The 23,578-nt window shown below is 40.1% G+C and overlaps 1 protein-coding gene and 1 pseudogene across 2 annotated transcripts in view; one reads left to right on the forward strand and one right to left on the reverse strand.

The window, feature by feature from the left end:
* The first annotated feature begins 13,435 nt into the window (after nt 1–13,435).
* On the forward strand, nt 13,436–14,189 carry LOC308688894 (dnaJ homolog subfamily B member 1-like; annotated as a pseudogene). The gene is made up of 2 exons: nt 13,436–13,857; nt 13,947–14,189. The product of its transcript is annotated as a dnaJ homolog subfamily B member 1-like (transcript).
* A 605-nt stretch (nt 14,190–14,794) lies between these two features.
* LOC308687562 (adhesion G protein-coupled receptor E3-like) overlaps nt 14,795–23,578 on the reverse strand; it is a 46,810-nt gene continuing 38,026 nt past the window's right edge. The window contains exons 15-16 of the mRNA XM_081360175.1: nt 19,875–20,025; nt 14,795–15,436 (exon numbers count right to left, since the gene is read on the reverse strand). Of these exons, the coding sequence (XP_081216301.1) occupies nt 15,272–15,436; nt 19,875–20,025 (316 nt within the window). The 3' untranslated portion in view covers nt 14,795–15,271. The remainder of the gene's footprint in view (nt 15,437–19,874; nt 20,026–23,578) is intronic.

Genomic DNA, 23,578 nt, shown 5'->3' on the forward strand with positions numbered 1-23,578 from the left:
CGCTCTCTTTTAATACAGATTTCACAACATGAGAATATTTGTTTTTTATATAAATTACTTCATTTAAGAGAAGAGAATTCAAGCTTCATGCCTGTATGTCTGTTTGCCTGTTTGACTGAGTATTCGCTGAGTTATTGTTCATTTTCGGACGCGTTTCAGAATGGACGACACTGGCAGATAGAAGGCAGAACTCGCATCACGTTTATTTTTCTTTATTTGGCAAAAAGCACAACACTTTGTTTTTATTGTGAGTATACACAAAAATAATACACATTTAACAGAATCGATTGATGTATGAAACTTGTTTTGTAAAATCAAAGTCAAAAGAGTATTTTGGGTCTCAATTCAACTCATAAGGAAAAAAGCGAGCAGATCACGCCGGCGTGATCTCCGACCTCTGAGGGTTAAAGTTAAATGTTCTTTTTATGTAATTTGACATAATTTATCTGTTTTTCCACGGTTTAATAAGCCATTATTAACAGTAATGTACTGTAATTTAATTAATTTTGACCGTAAAGTCAATTCTGTATTTTTACGGTTTTTGCCTGTAATTTTGTGAAATGGTAATTTGCTGTAATTTAACAGAACCCGTCTGGAAACTTTGCTGCCAGAGATTTACCGTTTTTTTACGGGATTTTTTTTTACAGTGTGGCCATGGTGACCAGGATAAAGCTAGGCCAGCCCATCACTGTAAACACATTTTCAGAGAGTGTTAGGGCTCATGACAGCAGCATCCAACATCATTCCATTCGGTCTCCTGCACATGAGGCCCCTGCAGTGGTGGTTGAAAACCAAGGGGTTCTCCCTGGGGGGAAACCCATTTCGCATGATCACGGTTACGCACAGATGCCTTCGTTCCCTATCTATGTGGAAGAAAGCTTGGTTTCTGTCCCAAGGTCCCGTGCTGGGAGCGTCATGTCGCCGGAAAGCTGACTCGACAGACGCCTCCCTCACGGGCTGGGGCGCAGTCATGGACAGCCGCTTTATTAGAGGCCTACGGCAGGACCATCATTCCTCCTGGCATATAAACTGCCTGGAAATGTTGGCGATGTCCCGAGCTTTGAGGAGCTTCCTGCAGGACCTCAAGGGTCATCACGTCCTTGTGAGAGCAGACAATATGTCGGTGGTGGCCTATATAAACCATCAGGGGGGGTCTGAGGTCTCGCCCTATATGCAGACTGGCGCATCAGATTCTCCTGTGGTCCCAGGGGAAATTGTTGTCTCTCAGAGCAACATACATCCCGGGGATTCAGAATCAGGGAGCAGACATCCTGTCGAGGCAGGGGCTGAGGCCCGGGGAATGGAGACTCCATCCCGAGGTGGTGGAGTCAATATGTCAGAGGTTCGGCCCAGTGGAAGTGGATCTATTCGCGTCTCGAGAGACGACTCATTGTCCACTGTGGTCCTCCCTCAAACATCCAGTGCCGCTAGGGTTGGATGCCATGGTACAGACGTGGCCGAGGCGGGTCTTACCCTGTCCACTCTCAAGGTGTACATGGCTGCCATTTCTGCTTTCCACGCTCCTCTGAGTGATGGGCCTCTGAGGAGACGGCAGTTGGTTGTACGTTTCCTCCGTGGGGATTGGAGGATGAGACCTGCGGCTCATACCAGGGTTCTCACTTGGGACCTGGCGGTGGTTCTCGAAGGGTTGGTTGAAGCCCCCTTCGAACCGCTGGATTCAGCTGAGGCCAAAAACCCTTCCCTAAAGGTGGCTTTCTTGTTGTCCATTACTTCTCTGAGGAGGGTAGGAGATCTCCAGGCACTCTCTATATCCAACGGGTGCCTGGAGTTTGCTCCAGGCAACATCATAGCCATCCTACATCCTAGGCCGGGCTATTTGCCCTAGGTGCCATCTAATGTGACACGGCCTACGGTTCTGCAGGCTTTTCATCCTCCACCTCACGTGATGGCGGATGAGGAGAGACTTCACCTGCTCTGCCCTGTCAGAGCTCTCAAAATATATATCCAGAGGTCCTCCTCATGGCGGAAGTCAGACCAGTTGTTAGTGTGTTTCGGGTCGTCCAAGAAAGGGCTTCCCACTTCCAAACAGACCATTAGCAACTGTCCAAGCTATATCTATGGCCTACCAGGTGCGCAATTTGCCTTCACCTCTGGCCGTGAGGGCTCACTCTACCAGAGGCATGGCGTCCTCTAGAGCCCTCCTCTCAGGGGCCCCTAACCCTAACCCTGCCTGGGAGCGCTTGCATCATCACAGAAGCTGTCTCTGTTTTGTGCCGGCATCCTTTTGTAGCTTCCGCATAAGCATTACGTCATGACGCAACACCAATCAGGATTGGCTTAGTTTAATTCATACTTCAAAGGTGCTACGCTGAGGGGCGTTCCCCCAAAGTGTCATTCAACACAGTTCTTGTTCCCTTTCTCAGGGAACAAGGGTTACAGGCATAACCCGAGACTTTTTAGGTACACTGTTAAATCGAATTAGTTAGGCTTTTAGCTAGATCTAATTTTAGACCGATTGCCTTAAAAAAACAACAACAAGTGAAATAGGAATAGCATGTTGTACTGACACATGCTTATTTTTTAATAGTACACTTACACAAGAGTTCTAGTAACTAAAAAAAGAACTGAGAGTACTTGATCATTTACTTTAAATAAAATGTAATTGTTACCATTGTTGTATTTTCCATGCTAAATGTTGAAGTCTGTGAGTGACTCAAGCATGATCAATTTTAATTAATTTATTTATTTTATTTTTTTTTGTGGGAGGGGAGTGTTATTGGTATTATTATTAAAGGAATTAAAATTAATTTCTGGGAAGAAAAATATTTAAACTTTGCAAATATTTTATTTTTCAAATTTTTCATATTAGTCATATATGTAGGGGAGACCGGGGACAGTTGCAACACTTTTTTTCTCTCAGTTACCAAATTTGTATATACTGTATTAAACTTGCATCTGTCTGCTAATTACCCATATCATTTAAAGATGATTACATATGACATATCGTTCACAGGATTCATTTAAATGGAAGAAGCCAGATGTTGCAACTGACCCCAACCCAGGGGACAGTTGCAACACAACCATGGGATGGTTGCAACATGTTAAAAATACCTTAAATTTCACTAATTAACTTTAGCTTTTTGTCTCAATGAGCATATAGAGTTCTGAAAATATTAACTGTTTTAGGCCTACTATAATATTATAGTATTATTTATTTCTATAATAATATTATTGTAGCCTATTATTTATTTATTTAGTGATTTTTATCAAATAACAGTTATTGAGTTTTGTTTGTTTATGTGTAGAACATAGGCCTGCATATATTCAGTGTGCAGGTGTTACAGATGCTATTCAATCTCTCCATATTTCAGTGCCAGACAGGAAGAATTTAACAATTTGCAATGCAACAAACTTTTATTAAATATGCAATTTATAACTTGTTGCAACCGTCCCCAACCCTATCAGCCATGACAGACATCATATGACACACTGACTTTGACACATGCTAACCATGTCACTTAGAATCTAAGTGACATGGTTAGAAGTTAACAAAACAATAATTCAAACTAAGTTTTGATTAATTCATACAAAATGTCAGGACTCTATGACAAAATTACATCTAATGAAAAAAATTACTTTCATACGTTCAATAAATGCAGCAGCAGATGTTGAATATGTCTACTGTCTACTTGGTGGGGGGAGGGTCTAACTGTGCATGTGCAGTATGAGTGTTATCACTCTACACAGCAAAAAGTCCAGTGTTAAATTAACTCTCCTGGGAGTTTATATGGCTCCAGAGTCAGTGTTAAAATATGAGTGTTAAATTAACACTCAAGAGTGTTAAAGTTAATGAGCTCATTAAGTGATTAATTGAGTGATGATTGAGCATTATTGAAGACACCTGATGTTAACAAGCAGAATCACTGAAGGAGAAAATCAAATTTTTTAAGACACCGTTATGTAGATCAGTGTTTGCTTTAGTTGGGCTCTTGGCCCATAAACTGTAAACATTAGATTGTCTTTGCCTGTTGTATCTGAGTTATAACTCGCAGATGAACAAAGAGAAAGTTGATCAGGTTTTGTTGGTTATGTTTTGACATAGCCTAATCATAATTTGACCTGAATCACTGATCTCATTTAGAGTCTAAACTCTGATTTAAATGTATATTGTTGATTACAGCATCACTGTGATTCTACAGCATAAGATATTTTTTTCTAACTAGTCTAAAGGATTTCTTAAAAGTTGTTCTGATAAAACAAAATCTCTCTTTTAGGCACACACAGACATCAAGAATCAGTGTATGAATCTCAACTATGGTGACAAACAGAATATTCAATTAGGAAAAGGAAATTAGTAAGACAATTCAGATCATAATTTATTCATACCGCAATGCATGATGGGAGCCATGGATGAGTTTTGATTGGTGTCACCCAGAATGCACTGCAACATGCTTTATTATTGTCACCATTGTTGAGATTCACAGGCTGATTCTTGATGTCAGTGTGTCTAAATAAAGTAATTTTCTAAGTATTTTTATAATAACAATTTTTAAGAAATATTTTGGATTATATTGATAATGATAAAAATCATTTGCTGTAGAATCACAGGCTGCTATAATCAACAAGGTAAATCTGACTCTCTAAATGAGAGTTGATATTCAGGTCAATTTATGATTATCAAATCATAACCAACACCACCTGATCACCTTTTCTCTTTGTTCATCTGAGAGTTATAACTCAGATACAACAGTAAACCAAAATTTAAAGTTAAAGCTTTATGGGTCAAGAGCCCAACTAAAGCAAACACTGATCTCCATAACGGTGTCTTAAAAAATTAGATTTTCTCCTTTGGTGATTCTGCTTGCTAACATCAGGTGTCTTCAATATTGGTCAATTATCACTCAATGAATCACTTAATGAGCTCATTACCTTTAACACTCTTGAGTGTTAATTTAACACTCATCTTTTAACACTGACTCTAGAGCCATATAAACTCCCAGGAGAGTTAATTTAACACTGGACTTTTTGCTGTGTAGCTTGTTTCTGATTGGAGAAAAATTACATGTTGCAACCATCCCCTGATGCAAGTGTCCCCGGTCTCCCCTACACAAAATTTTAGTTTTTTGCATCACTGATATTTGCCTATTGCCGGCCATTGAACATTTCTATAGTAAATCAGTTGTCAAATATTTACATCAAGTTATACCTCACCCCACAATCTTTCAATGCAAAAACTGGAAAGGGACTTGAAAGGGACTTTGGTTGGAATTTGCACTTGTCTTATCATAAATACAATCAGTTATTGTAGTTTAAATTATGCCGTAACCACCATAATAATTACCATAAGTCCCCCGCAATAATTAGAAATGGCCATAATGTAATTAGAAAAGTTTAAAATGCTGTCTAACAGCGCTCGCCAATGTCAAAATGTTTGAGATGACCAATCAAATCAAAGAAGGCGGGGCTTAATGTTTACATGATTCCATTCCATTTCATGTAAAACATGTTATTAAAGATAAGAAGGGCAGATATTTAATAGTTCAGTGATCTTTATTATTAGAGAACTTAAACTTGGTTAATGTATATGGTCCTAATCTAGATGACTCGGGGTTTTATCAAGATTTATTCCTTTTACTTTCAGCACTGCCAGGGCGCTATGTGATTGCAGGGGATTTTAATTGTACCCTTTACCCAGACATAGATAGATCCGCAGGAACAGACCAATCACATAACAACTGTAGGATGACTTTACAAAGCTTTATAAAAGATTTTAGATTGCTGGACATCTTTGGGGAATTGCACCAACAAACCAAAGTCTATTCATGCATAGTAGTCTCAGATCATGCACCTTGTTGTCTTATATATAGAGACGACAAACTTACATGTGAACCACCTAGATGGCGCTTCCAGCATAAATGGCTGCAGGATGAAGAGTTTAAGTATATTGGACAACAGATTGAAGACTTTTTTCAAATAAATACAAATCAAACGTCAGCGTGCGTGAGATGGGATGCTTTTAAAGCGTTTCTTAGGGGGCATATTATTAGCTACACGGGCAACAAATCTAAGAAAGCTAGAAGGGATAGGTTGGAATTAGAAACTAAAATCAGGACCATTCAGGAAAGGGTTTATCAAACAAATGACACAGATTTGAAAAAGAATTGCTGTTACTAAGAGCTGAATATGATAAACATATCTAGTTTTAGGGCTGCGTCTAGTCTTTTAAGATTAAAACAGTCATTTTATGAACAAGGATATAAAGCAGGAAAATGATTAGCCTGGCAAATTAAACAGCTTGAATCATCAACACCAATTACATCTATTAGAACACAGGAAAAAACGCTCACAGATCCTAGAGATATTAATAATGCATTTAAAGACTACTATCAGAAGTTATATGATTCCCAAAGAAAATCATGATGGTAACGACTTAAACATTTTTTTGAATGCGCTAAATATTCCAGCTATTTCAGATGATTCGAGGGTTAATTTAAATATAGGAATAAATAAAGTGGAAATAACACGGGCAATTGATGGAATGAATTCTGGTAAGCAAGCAAGACCAGATGGTATTCCCATTGATCTTTATAAAAAATGTAAAGATAAATTGCTAATACCTCTATTAGATATGTTTACAGAGGCATTTGAAAAAGGCGAATTTCCATCTTCCATGAATCATGCCCTAATTACTTTGCTGCCAAAGCCTGTTAAACCCCCTGATAAATGTGAAAACTTAAGACCTATCAGTTTACTAAATTCTGATCTCAAGATCATTTGTAAACTTTTAGCGATAAGGCTTAAAAAAATTCTGCCGGACATAATAAATAGGGATCGGAATGGGTTTATAATCGGAAGACAAGGTTATCATAATGTAAGAAGGGTTTTGAATATTATTTGCTCTAAGGAAAATACCCAAGATACTACGCTCCTATCGTTGGACGCAGAAAAGGCCTTTGATAGGGTCGAATGGCCCTATCTTCTTCATGTTCTGGAAAGGTTTGGATGTGGAACTAACTTTATTAAATGGGTCGAAATACTCTGTAATAACCCGACTGCGGAAATCATGTCAAACAAGTTATTTTTTAGAGCCAATTAAAATTAAAAAGGTGTAGCGTTTATGACTCTGGGTAAATATGAATTAGCTCAAGAATATGGGGAATCTTGGGAATATTAATATTTATGACTCATGGTCATAATTCATAAGTCGCATGTACATTTATTTTATCAATTATCGAGATTACCTTGTTCTATAACTATCTGACCAACATTTGATTCGTCCAGCGAAACAAATGTAAAATCATTACAGTCAAAAAGAGGTATTCACAAACTTCAGGAGAGTTTCATGTCCTGGCCACGGACATCCAACTTCCTGAGTTTATTAATTAAAACTAATGGATGTAGTCTAATATCGAGCTTGTAGCTTAGATCTTTTTAGATTCATTGACTTATAAGGTGGATTTTTCAAACACAGAGGCAGTGAAAAGTATTTATGAATTTTAATAAATGCAAAACTAGAGATTATATGAGCTACGAATATAAACGTACGTAAAAATGCAAACAATAAACAAACAACATATAACCAAACAATAACATAAGTGATCAGAATGAAATGAAAGAAAGAAAAAGGGAAAAAAAAGAGAAGAGAAGAGGAAGAAGGGTAACTTAATTCACAGACCTCAGAGAGAGAGACCAGGAAATCAACTTTTAGGTTGATAGATAGTACTTGCGAGCTGTTGTACTCTTTCAGTGCGATGCTGGAAAAGGGGACGCGCACGTGCGCGTGTCCGGCTGGTTTGCGTCTGGCTTCGTCTTCTGGGTCGTTTCGCAAGACGATGTAAAGGCTCACTTGAATTTAACGTTACCGGAAAATAAGATTCATCTCCCGGGATGGGAGAGGTTTAAAGTCTTTGTTGCAGCGACGGCAGGCTTTTACATGACGCGGGCCATGTGTCCCAGAGGCCAAGTCCAGGCCCGTTCAGCTGGAGCAGCGCTGCATGTGGAAAAGGAGGAGGAGGTCAGGGACCGGAGGAAGAAGAGGAGAGATCAGCGGGATCGATGAGAGAAGAGAGTGAAGAGTGGGGGTCTCTTCCTTTTAACAGACAATCTGTTTACGCCTTGTTTTGTGACAGAGCGAATCAAAACTTCTGATCTGTAGCGGGAAGACGTCTTCTTTGTGTGAAGAAAAACACGCCCCCTTTTACCATATGTTTCATGAGGGAAAGGATTCATACTTAGAAATATGATATTTCCTGGAACAAATGCATATTATTGTACTTTGCAGTCAAGATTCGTCTCCGTGAGATGGAGAGGATTGCATAGATATCCATTATGACAGGTAAAGATTGGGGAAACATAACGTTACATTTATATGCATAATTACACACAAATAAAGTTTGATTAAACACAATGAAATGGTCAGTATTTCCGTTATGGCATGTGAAGACACTTGAGAAACATAGGAATACATATCAACATTTTGGTAATGTCCTATGTGGGTAAGTCAATGGAAAATCTGGACGTGTGTGTGTGGTGCGTTTGGGACGTGACTCGCTGGAATGTTAGTTTTCCTGGGTTGCAAGGTTTTATGGTCTGAGGTAGGGTTACCACAAGACACTATTGAGGAACTTCTTTCATGAACCTTCAGAATTAAAGATTTTACTCTAGCAAGTCACACCTCTATTTTAAATTTGTAATGAATGGTAAAATGAAATTTTACTATGTGGAAGTCCATATATGGAAATGTGCTTCAGTTGCATCTCGTGGTGGGTTTCTGGTTGAAAGTCCACGAGTGTGTGTGAGTGTGTGGAATGTCACGAGGCTGTAAAAGTCACAGGAAGTCCATGCTGAAATGGGGGTTTTAGAGGAGATTGTCCAGAACAGGTTTCCTTTTGTGACTAAAAATGTCCCTCTGGGGAGCCCCAAATTGCCATTTTGACATGTCCAAGCAGACTTAGTGACCCCGTGGACAGACCCGTTGTCTAAAAAGACAACGAAGGATGTGTTTGGAAACAAGGAATTACTAATTGGAACAGCATGTGACCGCATGTCAGGCATTGTCGCTACAAAGGGTTGTAGGCAGGGATGTCTGCTCTCTCCCTTGCTATTTACACTAGCAATAGAGCCTTTGGCAACAGCCATTCGCATCCATCCACAAATTTCGGGAATAACAGTGGGACCCATGGAGCACAGAATCTCTTTGTTTGCGGATGATGTCATCTTATTTTTGACAAACCTCAAGACGTCAATCCCGGCGGTGGTGAAAGTGATTCAGGATTTTGGGAAAATATCAGGTTATTAAGTAAACAATACTAAATCCTCCATTCTCTTATTGAATGTAGCTGAAAGGAACAATCCTATTTGTGAGATTACTCAATTTAAAGTAGTGGGAAATTTTACCTATTTAGGTGTCCAGATTTTTCCAGTATTGAATCAGGTTGTTAAAACTAACTATGAGAATCTAATGAAAACAATAAATGATTCAATTAACAGATGGACAGCCATGCCTATATCCATAATAGGAAGAGTCAATATTCTAAAAATGAATGTACTGCCAAAGTTACTTTACCTTTTTCAAAACGTTCCGCTGCCACCTCCTCCTGAATTTTTTATATGGTTGAAAAAAATTACTGTGGGCTTTATATGGAATAATGGGAGGCCTAAGATTCGTCTTTCCTTACTCTATTTACCATTCGATGGTGGAGGGCTAAAGTGTCCCCACTTTAAATTCTTCTATTGGGCCACACAGTTAAGGACTATCATCTTTTACTTTTCAAGCAAAAACAATCCACATTGGGTCGAAATGGAGTCTCATGATTTAAAATTATCTCTCCCATTATTCATGTATTCTGACAGGGCAAAAAACCTACGTAAACAAACTAGAAATCCAATACTTAAAAATATGATTAAAGTCTGGTATGATGTAAGTAAATCGTTCAAAGAATCAAACATTTTGTCACAATTTAGCCCAATGTGGGGCAACCAGCTTTTTATACCAGGAAGGGCAGATGCAACTTTCAAACGATGGGCATCTGTAGGACTTAAAACAATTAATGACCTTTATCCATCAGAGTCTGATATATTTATGTCCTTTGAAGAGTTACAATCCAAATTTAAGCTTGATAAAAAACACTATTTTAAATATCTTCAGTTGAGAAGTTTCGTGAAAGTAAATCATAGTAATCTAAGTAAACCTCCCCTTACATCGCTGGAAAAGTTGTTGGTTAAAAATAAATTGAGAAAAGGCATTATTTCTGATTTTTATAATCTGTTGATCTCCTATGGTTGATCTCCACTGTAGCAGAGAATTTGAGGGATAAACTTATGTCATGGAATGTGGATCTGTCATTATCGCTTGGAGAGCAGGAGTGGGAAAGGGCTTGTGTTAAAACCCATACCATGTCTGTAAATAGCCATCTTAGCCATTTATACAATATAAATGGCTCATGCGCGTATATATTACACCTGTACAATTAAATAAATATAATAATAATATACCGGATATATGCATAAAGTGTGGCTCTAGAGGGACTCTAATACATTGCATGTGGGAATGCAGGCAAATAAAAATCTTCTGGGAGGAGGTAAAAAAATTAATTGAAAAAATTACTTCTAAACAGATAGTATTGTATGGGGGTATTATTGTTGCAATATTCCAAATAAATAGATTAATATTCACAAATAAATGTAAAGAGATTCCTAAAAATTTATCGAATTCACAAATAAATAGATTAAGATCCACAAATAAATGTAAAGAGTTTCACAAAAAATATAAAATACACAAATAAATAAAATGAGATTTGCAAATAAATAAAATATTTACAAATGTTTTATAATTTTACTAACACAACTCTGCCTGGCATTTATTTGTGAACCGCTTTTTGTGCATTTGTAAATCGCTGCACACATTTGTGAATCAGTTCCTCTGCATTTGTGAATCCCCTCAAGCATTTGTGAATTTTGAAACAGTTCTAGCGTCCACATGCAGACAAATCCACAAATAAGTAGACTCCACCCACCGTGTACTCAGGCCAATCAGATAACAGCCACATCGAGCTAGCCAATCGTAGCACGTTCTCACTTCAACCAATCACGTTTGGCTTTACACTGGGCGATCTTGCTCTGAAATAACTGCTCATTCATCATTCATCTTCGTTTGCTCAAATAGGATGTGTACGCGTAAAGGCCCATAAAATATGTTTAAAATTTGTATTTTGTTAGAATTACAGCATTAGACTGCTTGTCAAGCCAAGCCACAATTTTTATGAGCCTTGAAAAAAGCCACAGAAACAGCACTTTACATCTCTGTTATGGGAACAACGCGTTATGGACGCGTCACGTTATTCAAGATAGAACAGAAAAGCATCAAGCAAGCTGACTAATGAATAACTGGTTTCAACCCATAAATAGCTACACGAGTTTTTAATTTGCATTGCAAGATTTTTATTTGCAGCATCGACCCCAGTAGCCTACTACACGCTGATGCTGAGGCTCGTACTGTTACATATTGGGTGGTCATTTGGGCTCATATTTGGTATTCTACATGACATTTATTGATGTCCTATTGCTATTTGTCACCGCGATTGTGCTTCAAAAGGTAAAATCGTATGTTCTGTAATTTCTTGCATCGTGTCTACCCCGTGCGAGGCTATCTACACTGAGCAAACTGAATGTGCAAAACATTTGTCCTAATTGTGTGAAGTAGCCGCTACATCAGAAGAAGTGCAGGCATCCGTTTACTATCAATGAATGCCCCGCGTCCAGGACACTATCACGAAATATGATTTTTCAAGTAACCAGCACTAGTCAATAAGTAGGCTACGATCAGAGCCGTTAAGAGTACGATTATGCAGACATGTCTGCAGCTAAGCAGACGTCACATAGGGAATATGTGTTAACAGTTCAAATGTGCTAGTGTTACATTATTTGAAACTGCTAACGTTACAGTAGCAGTGAATAGATAGTGCCTATTTGCTTTTGACGCGCTGTGTCGCGCCTCTTGCCGGTGTAGAGACTGTTCATGATGCTCGGCATCTCTGATTATCATAATTCCCTGAGTGTATCCTGATGGAAATATAAAGAGGCCTTAAACTCCAACAATCTTTTGAAAACAGAGTGTTTTTACCACACAAACAGTTCAGCGCTACTACTGCTTCTTTCAAGACAGTCAAGAATCAGTTCCCGCCCCGAGTGTAAAGCCAAACGTGATTGGTTGAAGCGAGAACGTGCTACGATTGGCTAGCTCGATGTGGCCGTTATCTGATTGGCTTGAGTAGGCAGTGGGTGGAGTCCACTTATTTGTGGATTTGTCTGCATGTGGAGGCTAGAAGTGTTTCAAAATCCACAAATGCTTGAGGGGATTCACAAATGCACAGGAACCGATTCACAAATGTGTGCAGCGATTTACAAATGCACAGAAAGCGGTTCACAAATAAATGCCAGGCAGAGTTGTGCTTGTAAAATAATAAAACATTTGTAAATATTTTATTTATTTGCAAATCTCATTTTATTTATTTGTGTATTTTATATTTTTTGTGAAACTCTTTACATTTATTTGTGGATCATAATCTATTTATTTGTGAATTCGATACATTTTTGTGAATCACTTTACATTTATTTGTGAATATTAATCTATTTATTTGGAATATTGCAACAATAATAACCCCATAGTATTGGACCAAAAATTGTTTTTATTAGCTTTATACCCAAACAAACATAATTATAGCAAAACTGAATGTACTTTTATAAATATAAGTTTGTTGTCTGCAAAGAAATGTATAGCTTTGTCTTGGAAGAATGTGAACAGACCCAGCGCCACCCAGTGGTTAAAGCAGATGATGTCCAGCCTCCCTCTATAACATACATTAGGAAATCTAAACAACATTTATTCGATGGATTTGGGGACCTTTCATAGACTTTATTAAGGACTTAGATTTGACAGATTATTTTTTGGACTTTTGAGACAAGGAAACCTGTAGTTCCACAATTTAAGCTTAAGTTTAAATTCCACTTTAAATAAAAGAGGAAGAATGTACAATTTGAGATAAGATTATATGTTAGGCTATACTATGTTTTTATTTTCTATGCTTAATGACCTATGTTGAAGAAAGAAGCATTGTTCACTGTATTAGTTCTTTCCTGCTTAATTCCTGCCTTTTAATGGGTTTAAATACATGTAATGCAGTCATTATGTTCACATGGACAAATTTGTCTTAACAAGATTGTGATTGTATTTAGGCTACATGAAGAAAATCTTAATAAAAATATTTTGCCAAAAAAAAAAGTTCAGTTTCTGTGAATTTGAGTTAGGAAGAGTGTGTAGTCGTTGGGTAATTAAGGTAATGAACAGTTCCATGTAAAATAATAAACATTTCATAAATTCATCTTAATTCATTCATTTTTGTCCCTTGGTGCAGTTTTTATGAGTTGTCTATAATTTTTAATATGTGCCCTTTTTGTTTACCCTTTCTAACACGTTTGCCGTAACGGTGGCATGGACGAGGGAATGGAAACTGATGACCCATTTGCGAGTTTTGGCATGGGTGGAATGGGTGGTTTCCCACGGTCCTTTAATACGCAAGGTCCCAGCAAGGCACTGGCCAAAAAACAGGATCCTCCCGTGACCAACGATCTGAGGGTCAGTCTAGAAGAAGCCATGTTCACTGGCTGCACCAAGAAGATGAAGATCTCCCACAAACGCCTAAATCCCGATGGAAGAACAACGCGTACTGATGACAAGATCTTTACAGTGGAAGTTAAGAAAGGCTGGAAAGAAGGAACCAATATTACTTTCCCTAAGGAAGAGGATGAGGCGCCTTTGTGGTGAAGGATAAGCCATATCCAGTGTACAGAAGAGATGGATTGGACATTATTTATTTTGCAAAAATTACACTCAAAGAGGTAAGATGGGCTCATATTTTAAGAGTTTGCTTACAAACTCTTTTCTTCCGTCTGTATTTTTCTTATCCTGTTCTTGTCTACTTTCTCAGGCACTTTGGGTTGCACAGTTAACGTTCCAACACTGGATAATCGCACGGTTAACTTAACAACTCAAGACATTGTCTGTCCCAGGATGAAACGGCATGTCACCAGGGGAGAGTCTTCCTCTTCCGAAATCCTCAGATCATCGTGGGGACTTGATTGTCGAGTATGAGGTCAAGTTTCCTGAAAGATTAAGCCAGAGTGCCAAGGACACTATTGCTAATGTTTTGCCGGCTTCGTTAGCCATGTAAACTGCAATGCTGGAGACATTGCCATTGGGAATTTTTGGTTTCATAATATTTAAAGGATAAATATAAGGGGCTGCTGAAGTTGTCGAACTGTTATTCTGTAATGTACTGCCAATGAGAGACTATCTGAACCAAAAACATTGCTGGACTAGACTGGTTTATGTGTTTGTCATGTACATTTTTCGCTTCCTAAATTTTTAGTTTCCCCCCATTTTAGTTTCCTTTGGGTCAAGTCCAGCAGAAAGTCTCCAGCTGCGAACTCTTGGCCAGTGTTTTGTTGTCAACTACACACATCTAACACATCTAAGTTTACTTATTATTCCAAAGATGGACAGTAGAGCATGTTGTGGTGTTGCGGGACTACAATAATATAGTTTCTTATCAGCAGCCTGATCCTTTGGACACCTCGGGGAAGTATTTCTATGAAAGCAGCCTGTACTTTTTCTGCTAATACGGTCTAATGTGACCATTTACTGATGCCACTAAAAGTCATTTCCAATATAGTGGTGGCTCAAAGTGATGCTTGGATCCTCTCATTTCTAAGTATGTAAAACAACATTTGATGCAAAAGTTATATGGTGAGAAACTCAAAAGCTCAAAGTCAGATAGAGGACAAATTTGTAACAAATACTAGATTTATTTAAAATAAATGATTCAAACTACTGATATTGTGGTTCATTTCTTATGCAAATTCACATGGAACCTTTTTTCTGTTTTATTACAGGTAATTTATGTTATTGTTTTTAATTGTGGAACTAAATTTGTTTATTCACAAATTCTGTGGGAAACATCTGTGGAATCTTTTTGGATTGTGAGATTATGAGTTATGAATATGTTTTGAGTTTTGAATAGATTGTTTAAAAGAAAATAAGATTTGAAATGTTACAGATATCACACTGCTTTAATAAAACACTTTAAGCTGAAAAACAATTGCTTTATCTTATTATTTTTGTTAGCATATTAAAAGTGAAACCCAGTATACAAGCCTCTAAAAATCATGGTAGTTCCTCTACCAAAGAAATGTTGCACTTAATGAAATGTATAGATTCACATAAGTGCATTGACCGCTGTAAATATATAGCAGGTTAACTAGTGAAATTTGTAACTGAGTCGGTCATGACAGAATCTATTTTATAATAATGGGACTTCCTTTGCTGAATATGGATGCTTGTGTCTTCAATGTTTCTTGATGGTGTTAATTTGAGTCCACAGGAAAGACAGCTAAAGAACTTCCTGTACTGCTGCCTGACCTGGACAAGAATGAGAAGAGAAATAGTTTTAAACTCTGGTTAAAAAACAAACAAACAAACAAAAAAAAAAAAAACACAGAACATTTCCAGGTTATTTTTCAAGAATTTAATTTTAGAGGATGGGAAATGAAAAATTAACTTAACCCTTTAGAACCTGAAGCTAAAATAGGTGTTTCCCTTTCGAGGGAACTCGCGCTGCGTCGCTATGATGACACTTTGGGGAATTCCCAGACCTGATAGCCCTCCTGGACGGCCCCCCATGGGAGATTCCCATTAGGAGGGACCTTCTAACTCAGGCCGGGGGCACAATATTTCACCCCCGGCCAGAGATGTGGAAATTGTGGGTCTGGCCCCTGAGGGGGATCAGTTCTTGAATGCTGGTCTCCACTACCTCAGTAGAGAGACCATCTTAAACTCTAGAGCTCCCTCCACAAGGAAACTATATGCTCTGAAATTAATTTCATAGTTAATTTCATATTAATTTCATGGTGTACAGAACACCAACTGCCCAGTGGCTTCAGTGCTGGAGTTCCTGCAGGGTCGTTTCTCGGCCGGCCTTTCCCCCTCTACACTAAAGGTGTACGTGGCAGCAGTGGCTGCTTTCCATGTCCCTCTGGATGGCAGGTCACTGTGAAGGCATTATCTTATTACTTGTTTTCTTCGTGGTACTCAGAGGATGAGGCCTCCGGCTCAGGTTAGAGTCCCCACGTGGGATCTAGCCGTAGTTTTAGATGGGTTATCCTTGGCACCCTTCGAGCCTCTGGACACGGCATCAGACAAGTGCCTACCATTAAAGATGGTGTTTCTGCTGGCTATATTATCTCTCAAAAGAATAGGAGATTTACAGGCTTTGTCTGTTGCTCCCTCCTGTCTAAAAGTTAAAGCTATCCTTTACCGAAGACCCGGCTATGTACCTAAGGTGCCCACTAACGTGGTCTGGCCAGTTGTCCTTCAGGCCTTCCATCCTCCTTAAGTGTAGGCGGAACAAGAGAAGCTCAGGTTGCTTTGGCGAGTTAGGGCCCTTGAGATGTATGTTAGGAAGACATCCCAGTGGCAAAAAAACTGACCAGCTCTTGGTATGCTTCGGGCCCCCTAAGAAGTAACAAAACCGACCGTAAGTAGATGGATCGTTGAGGCCATCTCTATGGCTTATGAGGTGAGCGGGCTGCCCTCACCTCTGTCAGTTAGAGCTCATTTCACCCGAAGCATGGCTTCTTCAAAGGCTCTGTGGTCGGGGGCATCACTCCAAGATGTATGTGATGCGGTGGGGTGGTCCTCACCACACACCTTTGTAAGATTTTACAGCTTGGACCTTCTGGCGACTCCGGGGTCTCAAGCAATCATGTCCTGAGGTGTGCCTCATTTCACACCGGGACAGACTTCCATTAGTATGGTGAAGTGGGCATATCGTTCCCCAAAGTGTCGTCATAGAGACGCAGCGCGAGTTCCCTCGAAAGGTAACCATGTAACCATGGTTCCCTGAGAAGGGAACAAGACGCTGCGTCCCTCTGCCATGCCTCCCTACACCTGAGAGCGGCTTGCTTCAGTCATCAGAAGGCTGACAGAAGCTGTGATGCCGGCTCCCTTTATAGCTTCCGCAAGGGATGACATTGCACCAATCAGGATTGGACTAAGTTGTACATGTGACTTCAGGGATGCAGGCGCTGAAGGGATTCCCCAAAGTGTCATCATAGTGACGCAGCATCTCGTTCCCTTCTCAGGGAACCATGATTACATGAGTAACCTGAGACGTTTTCACATATTTTGATTTTTTGACTGTACAATTCTAAAACAATGTGCTTAATCTTAATGTGCAAGGTGTCATCTTTTTCAGAAAAAAGATTAGCTTTCAACAAATTACAGCTATTGACCATCATTGTGTGTGTGGTGAGTTTGTAAATAGAATTTAAATAGAATTTAAATAGACAAAAAAACGAGAATAGATGTACTGATTTTTATTTAGAAAAAAAACTGAAATCATGAACGAAAGAAACTAACACTTTAAAGTTGAAAAACGAACTATAATACATACAAGTCTTTTTTGTGACATTGGGTGGCACAGTTTTAATTTAGGACACTTTTTTTTCATACACGCACACATACAAATGCACGCATTCATAGGCACGTACACATACACATTCACTCACTACATGCTTAGATACGTGAAAGAGTAACGGCCATCCGCTTCCCAAGTTTCATTAAAAATACTTCCCCTCTTCTGCTGTCTAATACTTCTTTCGCCATGTATTTGTCCATTTCTTTTATTATTTTATGCAATCCAAAACACTCTAACCTGCCGCGCTTCGTATCTCTATGTTAAAATCCTTCCTTCCCGCGCTGCTGTAATTTGCAGACGGAAAGCATGAAATTACCGTAACAAGCCGTATATTGCCGAAAAACGTATGTTGTCTACTGTCAGGGGCAATTTGAATGGTTTTGATAGTGCAAATTGTTGAAGGGTTACGGGTTAAATGAATACAGCTTGCTGATATGTGTCGGCCACGACACAGCCGGTTCTAAAGGGTTAAAGGGTTAGTTCACCCCAAAATGAAAATTAGCCCATGATTTACTCGCCCTTAAAGGAACACTCCACCCATTTGCATTAAGCTTTGCATTGTTAGAAACCCAGTCATACTATTGAATGGTCGTGCAACACTCTCTCATTTTCCCCTGAGACGGGAGAAATCCGTATTTACCTCTTAACACTTCCTCCCACAATGACGCAAAAATCGTAATTTTTTCAACTCTCATATTTTCTCTCAAAAAAATTGTCTTTTTAAAGTAATTTGTGACTGGTGTTTTGTTTTGCTCTATCCCCGTGTTCGTCATTATGTTGTGCATCAGGTCAAGGGTCACTCTTTCACCGAAACGGCCATTCACTGCCATTATAAAGCTTGGAAGAGCCAGGACGTTTTTTAATATAACTCTGATTGTATTCGTCTGAAAGAAGAATGTCATATACACCTAGGATGACTTAAAGGGACACTTTACCTCTGGAAAGATGAATGTGTATTTAAAATAGGTCATTTATGTAGAAGAAATGTGAAATTATTTTTGAATTTGGAGCTTTCTAGACTAAGAAAAGCCAGAAAATGTATTTTATGTGGCTTATGTCGATGAAAGACAACAACTCCCAGAATGCACTTGCTTCGCTGCCCTAGGAGGCCACTCCCAAGCCACGCCTACTAGTAAGAGAGGGCAGTTGACAACAACAAAGCTAAGCTACTAGCGAGTCTCCGTGATGAGTTTGACCTGGATTTGGAGATCGCCCAAAATGTCCAGAATTCGGCTTTTGCGTTCTACAGTCGGCATTCATCATGTTTACTGTGGCGAGCAGGACGAGGCTGAGGGGCGCGGGAGAACGGCACGAGGCCGGTGGCGTCATTACTGAGACGCACCGGTCTCGCATCTCTCACGGAGGAGTGGGAATTTTCTTAGCAATGTTAAAACGCACATCAACCGATTGCATTGATTAGTTAACCGTACAGGCCAGCTGCTCCCCGGCCCCTTCTCTCAGAGCCAGGGCCCAGTTTTTCAAAAGTAATCCAGTGGGATTTCGGATCACGGATTGGATCAAATCTTGGAAATGGGTTTTTCAAAAGCAAAAGAGGGATTCTGAACAAAGATCAGATCATGTAATCCGATCTTAAATTCGATCTGGATCAAACCTGCCCTTTGGGTTTTTCAGAACTTTGAACTCGGTTTGGGATCTATTTGATCCAAAAAAATAGGATTATCCTGATCCCATCAGAAGGGTGGATTCAGTTGTGATTTTTCGAACCAAATAAAACCAGAGAGGTTTTTTTTTTAAGTGAATGATCACAAAATCAATGTTTACTGATGATATATACATTTCTTCATATTTGAAGCATATATGAAGCATGTCACATCTAATGAGATGAGAAATCTGCAATTTAACATTATAACAAAATAAGGAAAGTAAAAATGTTTCTGTTTATTACAGTGTTTCTGTTTCTTAAAATTAAAATAAACAATGGTTATTTGTGGCCACCAGTATTTTGCCAACTGTAGTTCTTTGCTAAGCCAGTAGGCTACACTGTTGGTTCCATTTAAGGCTCTAGTAAACAGGATTTGGTAATCCTGAAAAGTTCCTATCCGGATCAGATTGATGCAATCCAATGTTGCTTTGAAAAACTGGCTCAAAAGTAAGCTGGATTACTTGATCACGGATCGCAAAAAAAAAAAGGATTACTAAATCCGGATCAATTTTATCCGGATTAAACCTTTTGAAAAACCAGGCCCAGGACATTTTTAAATATATCTCTGATTTTATTCGTCTGAAAGAAGAATGTCTTATACACCTAGGATGACTTGAGGGTGAGTAAATCATGGCTAATTTTCATTTTTGGGAACTAACCATTAATATAAAGTAGGTGAGAGATGATTTTCTGGTAGATTGTCTGTACTGATGTCTGACCTGATTATTGAGGACACAATAGACCAGGAACATGAAGGTTCCCTGCTGGGAGTTCAAGATCACGAAGAGGATCTCCAGCTCCTTCCAGAAACCCAGAATCCAGGAGCAACCAAGAACCACAAACTGAGCCAGTGTTTTAAATGTCATATTCCTGCAGAGAAAGATGGAGAGTTAATATATATTTATTGATTATATTGTTGTGGAAAATCTGCAATTGTCCTGTTATAAGTATGACTTTTGTCTGTAGAAGAAGAAGTATTGTAATCAACCACATTTGATACTTGTTTATTAAGAAAGTGGTTTATAAAGAAAAACATACCATACTTAGGGCCCTATTTTAACGATCTGAAACACAAGTGTCAAGCGCAAAGCGCAAGTAACTTTGTGGGCGGGTCTTGGGCACTGTTGCTATTTTCCCGGCGGGATAAATGACTCTTGCGCCTGGCGCAAATCTAAAAGGGGTTGGTCTGAAGTAGCTTCATTACTCATAGGTGTGGTTTGGGCGTAACGTGAAATAAACCAATCAGAGCGTCATCTCACATTCCCTTTAAGAGCAGGCGCGCTTATTCTATAGCGGATTCCTATCGTAACGGCGGATTTGCCAGGAGCGGTTCACAGCCGAGGAGACGGACTTTCTCATCAGGGCCGTAAAACACAGAGAAGTGATTTTGGGGATGGAGAAACACACCCGAATTAACTTCGGTTAAACAGGCCTATGATAATTTGGGTAAATGTGTAAGCTATAATGCTTTATATAATATAATATAATGCTTTGTATAATGCTTTAATAAACTATCTATCTATCTATCTATCTATCTATCTATTAGGGCTTGCATAGACTAGTCGAGTAGTCTATAGATCGACTACTTCAACCACTAGTCGATGCTGTCGGAAACAATCGACTACTCGAGCGTCCATTAAATGAATTAAAAATGGCGAACGTCACCAACAGACACCACACGTCAGATGTGTGGAAGTATTTCATCAAGGATGACAAAAATATTGTAATTGGCCAACTCTGCAAGAGGCCGTTCAAATATTGCGTCTAAGAACTTGTGGAAAGCGCGGCCGTGCCGCTGTCTCCTACAAGCGCTTGCACGCCCATGACGTCTGTCGTTGCTATGCAACTATTAACTGCGCTCTCAATGATGACGACGAAGAAGTATCAGCAAATGATTAATTGATTTCTAGCCCTTGCATTATCTTTACTACTAGATATAGCCTATTTCTGGAGATGAGAAGGAAAAACCCGCCTGAAAAAACTAGCGCACCACGTTGCTTCCATTATGAGCGCGCTCGCCGCGGCCGCGCGCCAACATTTGAAACAGTCTCCCTACTGTTCCGTTTTATTCCCACGGAAAGGGCAACCCAGTGTACAAAGAGGATATTACTCGGTATTCCACATTTGTTTGTTTATTTATTTTTTGGTTCACAAAGATAACCAGGTAATAAACCTGAAATAACAAGAAATGCAACGTTTCAACGTATCTATCTGTAGCAGGTTTATTTGTATACTTATGAATTCCACCAAAAATATTTCTTTTTGTATTACTGGGAGTTTCGTTTTGTGTTCATTCTGCCTGCGCGTCTTTTTAGTGCAGTGCGTGCGTGTGACGTCATCAGATCGGGGACTTGCGCCGCGCAAGGCTGACCTCAGTCAGAGCAATGCTGGATTTGACTGGGATGCCAATCTGATGTCACGCAACACTCATTGTCATTTTGTTTATGACCGCAGATAATAAACTGCATTGAGACAGCCCGTGCCTCTGTGTCTACTTGAGAACAACCCAGAACACAACGCAGACAGACAAGACGGGTTACATTGGTGCCGTGACCTTTTGGATTCTTCGAGTATCGACGCCACTTCGATCGCCGTGGGGACTGCATTGTTTCACCCAAGTATTGCACAATGGACTCAGTAAATACACCAGTGGGTACGGGTGTTTTTGATCGAGATATGTATGCTACTGTGGGGTTTGGGAGGGGGAGGTTATTCAAGGACGAGGTTCAGTCGCCTGATGTGGGAGGGTTGAGAACACCCAGGGCATGTTCCAGTCGTGTCCAGTTTCCCCCCAGTCTTTCCCCAAGTGAGCAGCGTACCACATCAGCCTCTAGTGATGATGTAAGAGCCCTTATTACAGAGTTAGCCAGCCAAATTGGCCAGTCTATTGCAGACCAGCTGCAACGTAATAGTGATGTAACAGCACACGACACATCTGTAAAAAAGGGGGGTTCACAGCCTGAACAGCAACCGACGGAGTTTAATTTGTCCGGTGTTAGGCTAGTAATGCAATCTGATGCTAAGGAGCCGCCTATTTATAGGGGTGATAGCAGTGATAAGTGTTCTGTCCGGGAGTGGGTGGAAATGGTTGGGGCATATTTTCGTAAGAGTAATGTTCCAGTACACCTGCAGCTACAGGAGATATTAGCTAAGCTAAGGGGGAAGGCTAGAGATGTAGTGCGGGTTACTCTACGACATAACTCTACTGACGCGACCCCCGACTTTGTCTATGACATACTGAAACAACACTTTAGTGAGTTGACCTACTCATCCATGCCAATGGCTGACTTTTACAACACCAGGCCACTGCGAGACGAAGGGGTGATGGACTACTGGATCAGGTTGAATAACGCCATTGATATCGCTGACGAGTGCCTAAAGAGACAGAAACGAAGTGTTGAAGATCCGGGACGGGAGGTATGCATGATGTTCATCAAGTTTTGCCCAGACCCCATACTCTCTAACAGACTTAGCTTCAAGGCGGCTGAGGAGTGGACCACGAGCGAGGTCCAGGAACGCATTGACGCCTACCAGAGGGAACTCAGGATGCGCACGCTGACCAGTTCTCATACTCCACAGAGACACATAGTCACTCACACACAGTCAGCCATGTCACGAGAGCCAGAGCTGTCTCAACCAGCGCCAGCAGAGCCCCAGTTTCAGCTGCCTTTTTCCCAGGGGTTCGTTCCGCCTCAAGCCACTATGTTTGCCAACGCATCAGTTCAGACACCAACATCACAGCTTTCACCTTTAGCAGAACAGTTTGTGCCCAATTCCCCAGCTGTTCACTTGCCTCAACCATCCCATGCACAGTCTGTTCCACAATATGCACAGTCACCAGCATGCTATCAAGCACCCCAGTCCAGTCACGCCACTCCAGCCACTGCCACTGTTGGTGTGAATAGCATGAATGCACTGATCAGTCTTCTAGATCACTTGGTGGTGCGTCAGAACGTCCAAGCCCCTGCAATAGAGCCGTCATATGCTCCAATGTCCTTTCAGAGGAGGAGTTGTAGAGTCAGACATTCCACGCTCGCACATTGCAGGAGAGAAAACCTGTGTCTCGCGTGTTTTACTCCTGGTCACTGGAAGAAGGACTGTGACAAGTATGGACGGAAGCGGGTGGGCCAGGCTGATGCCAGACGAGGGCCGCCGGCGGGAAACTAGAGAGCCCACACTTGGAGAGGGGCAGTGTGGGGGATCGACACAACACCCTCATTGGAGACGAGGACTTGGAGCTACTTTACGTTAATGCCTGTTAACGTGGTTCAAGGGTCTGGAGAGGTGCCAGCTTTCAGTGAATTATTCTACGTCCAGGTTGTGGTTAATGACAAGGTGAAGCTGAAGGACATGATTGATCAGGATCCATGGCTTGTACGATGAGTGAGGGGGCTGAAGCATTACTCAAGGTGGCGGGAGTCCT

Source organism: Scardinius erythrophthalmus (assembly GCF_964197995.2).
Source record: "Scardinius erythrophthalmus genome assembly, chromosome: 3".
NCBI lineage: Eukaryota > Metazoa > Chordata > Actinopteri > Cypriniformes > Leuciscidae > Scardinius > Scardinius erythrophthalmus.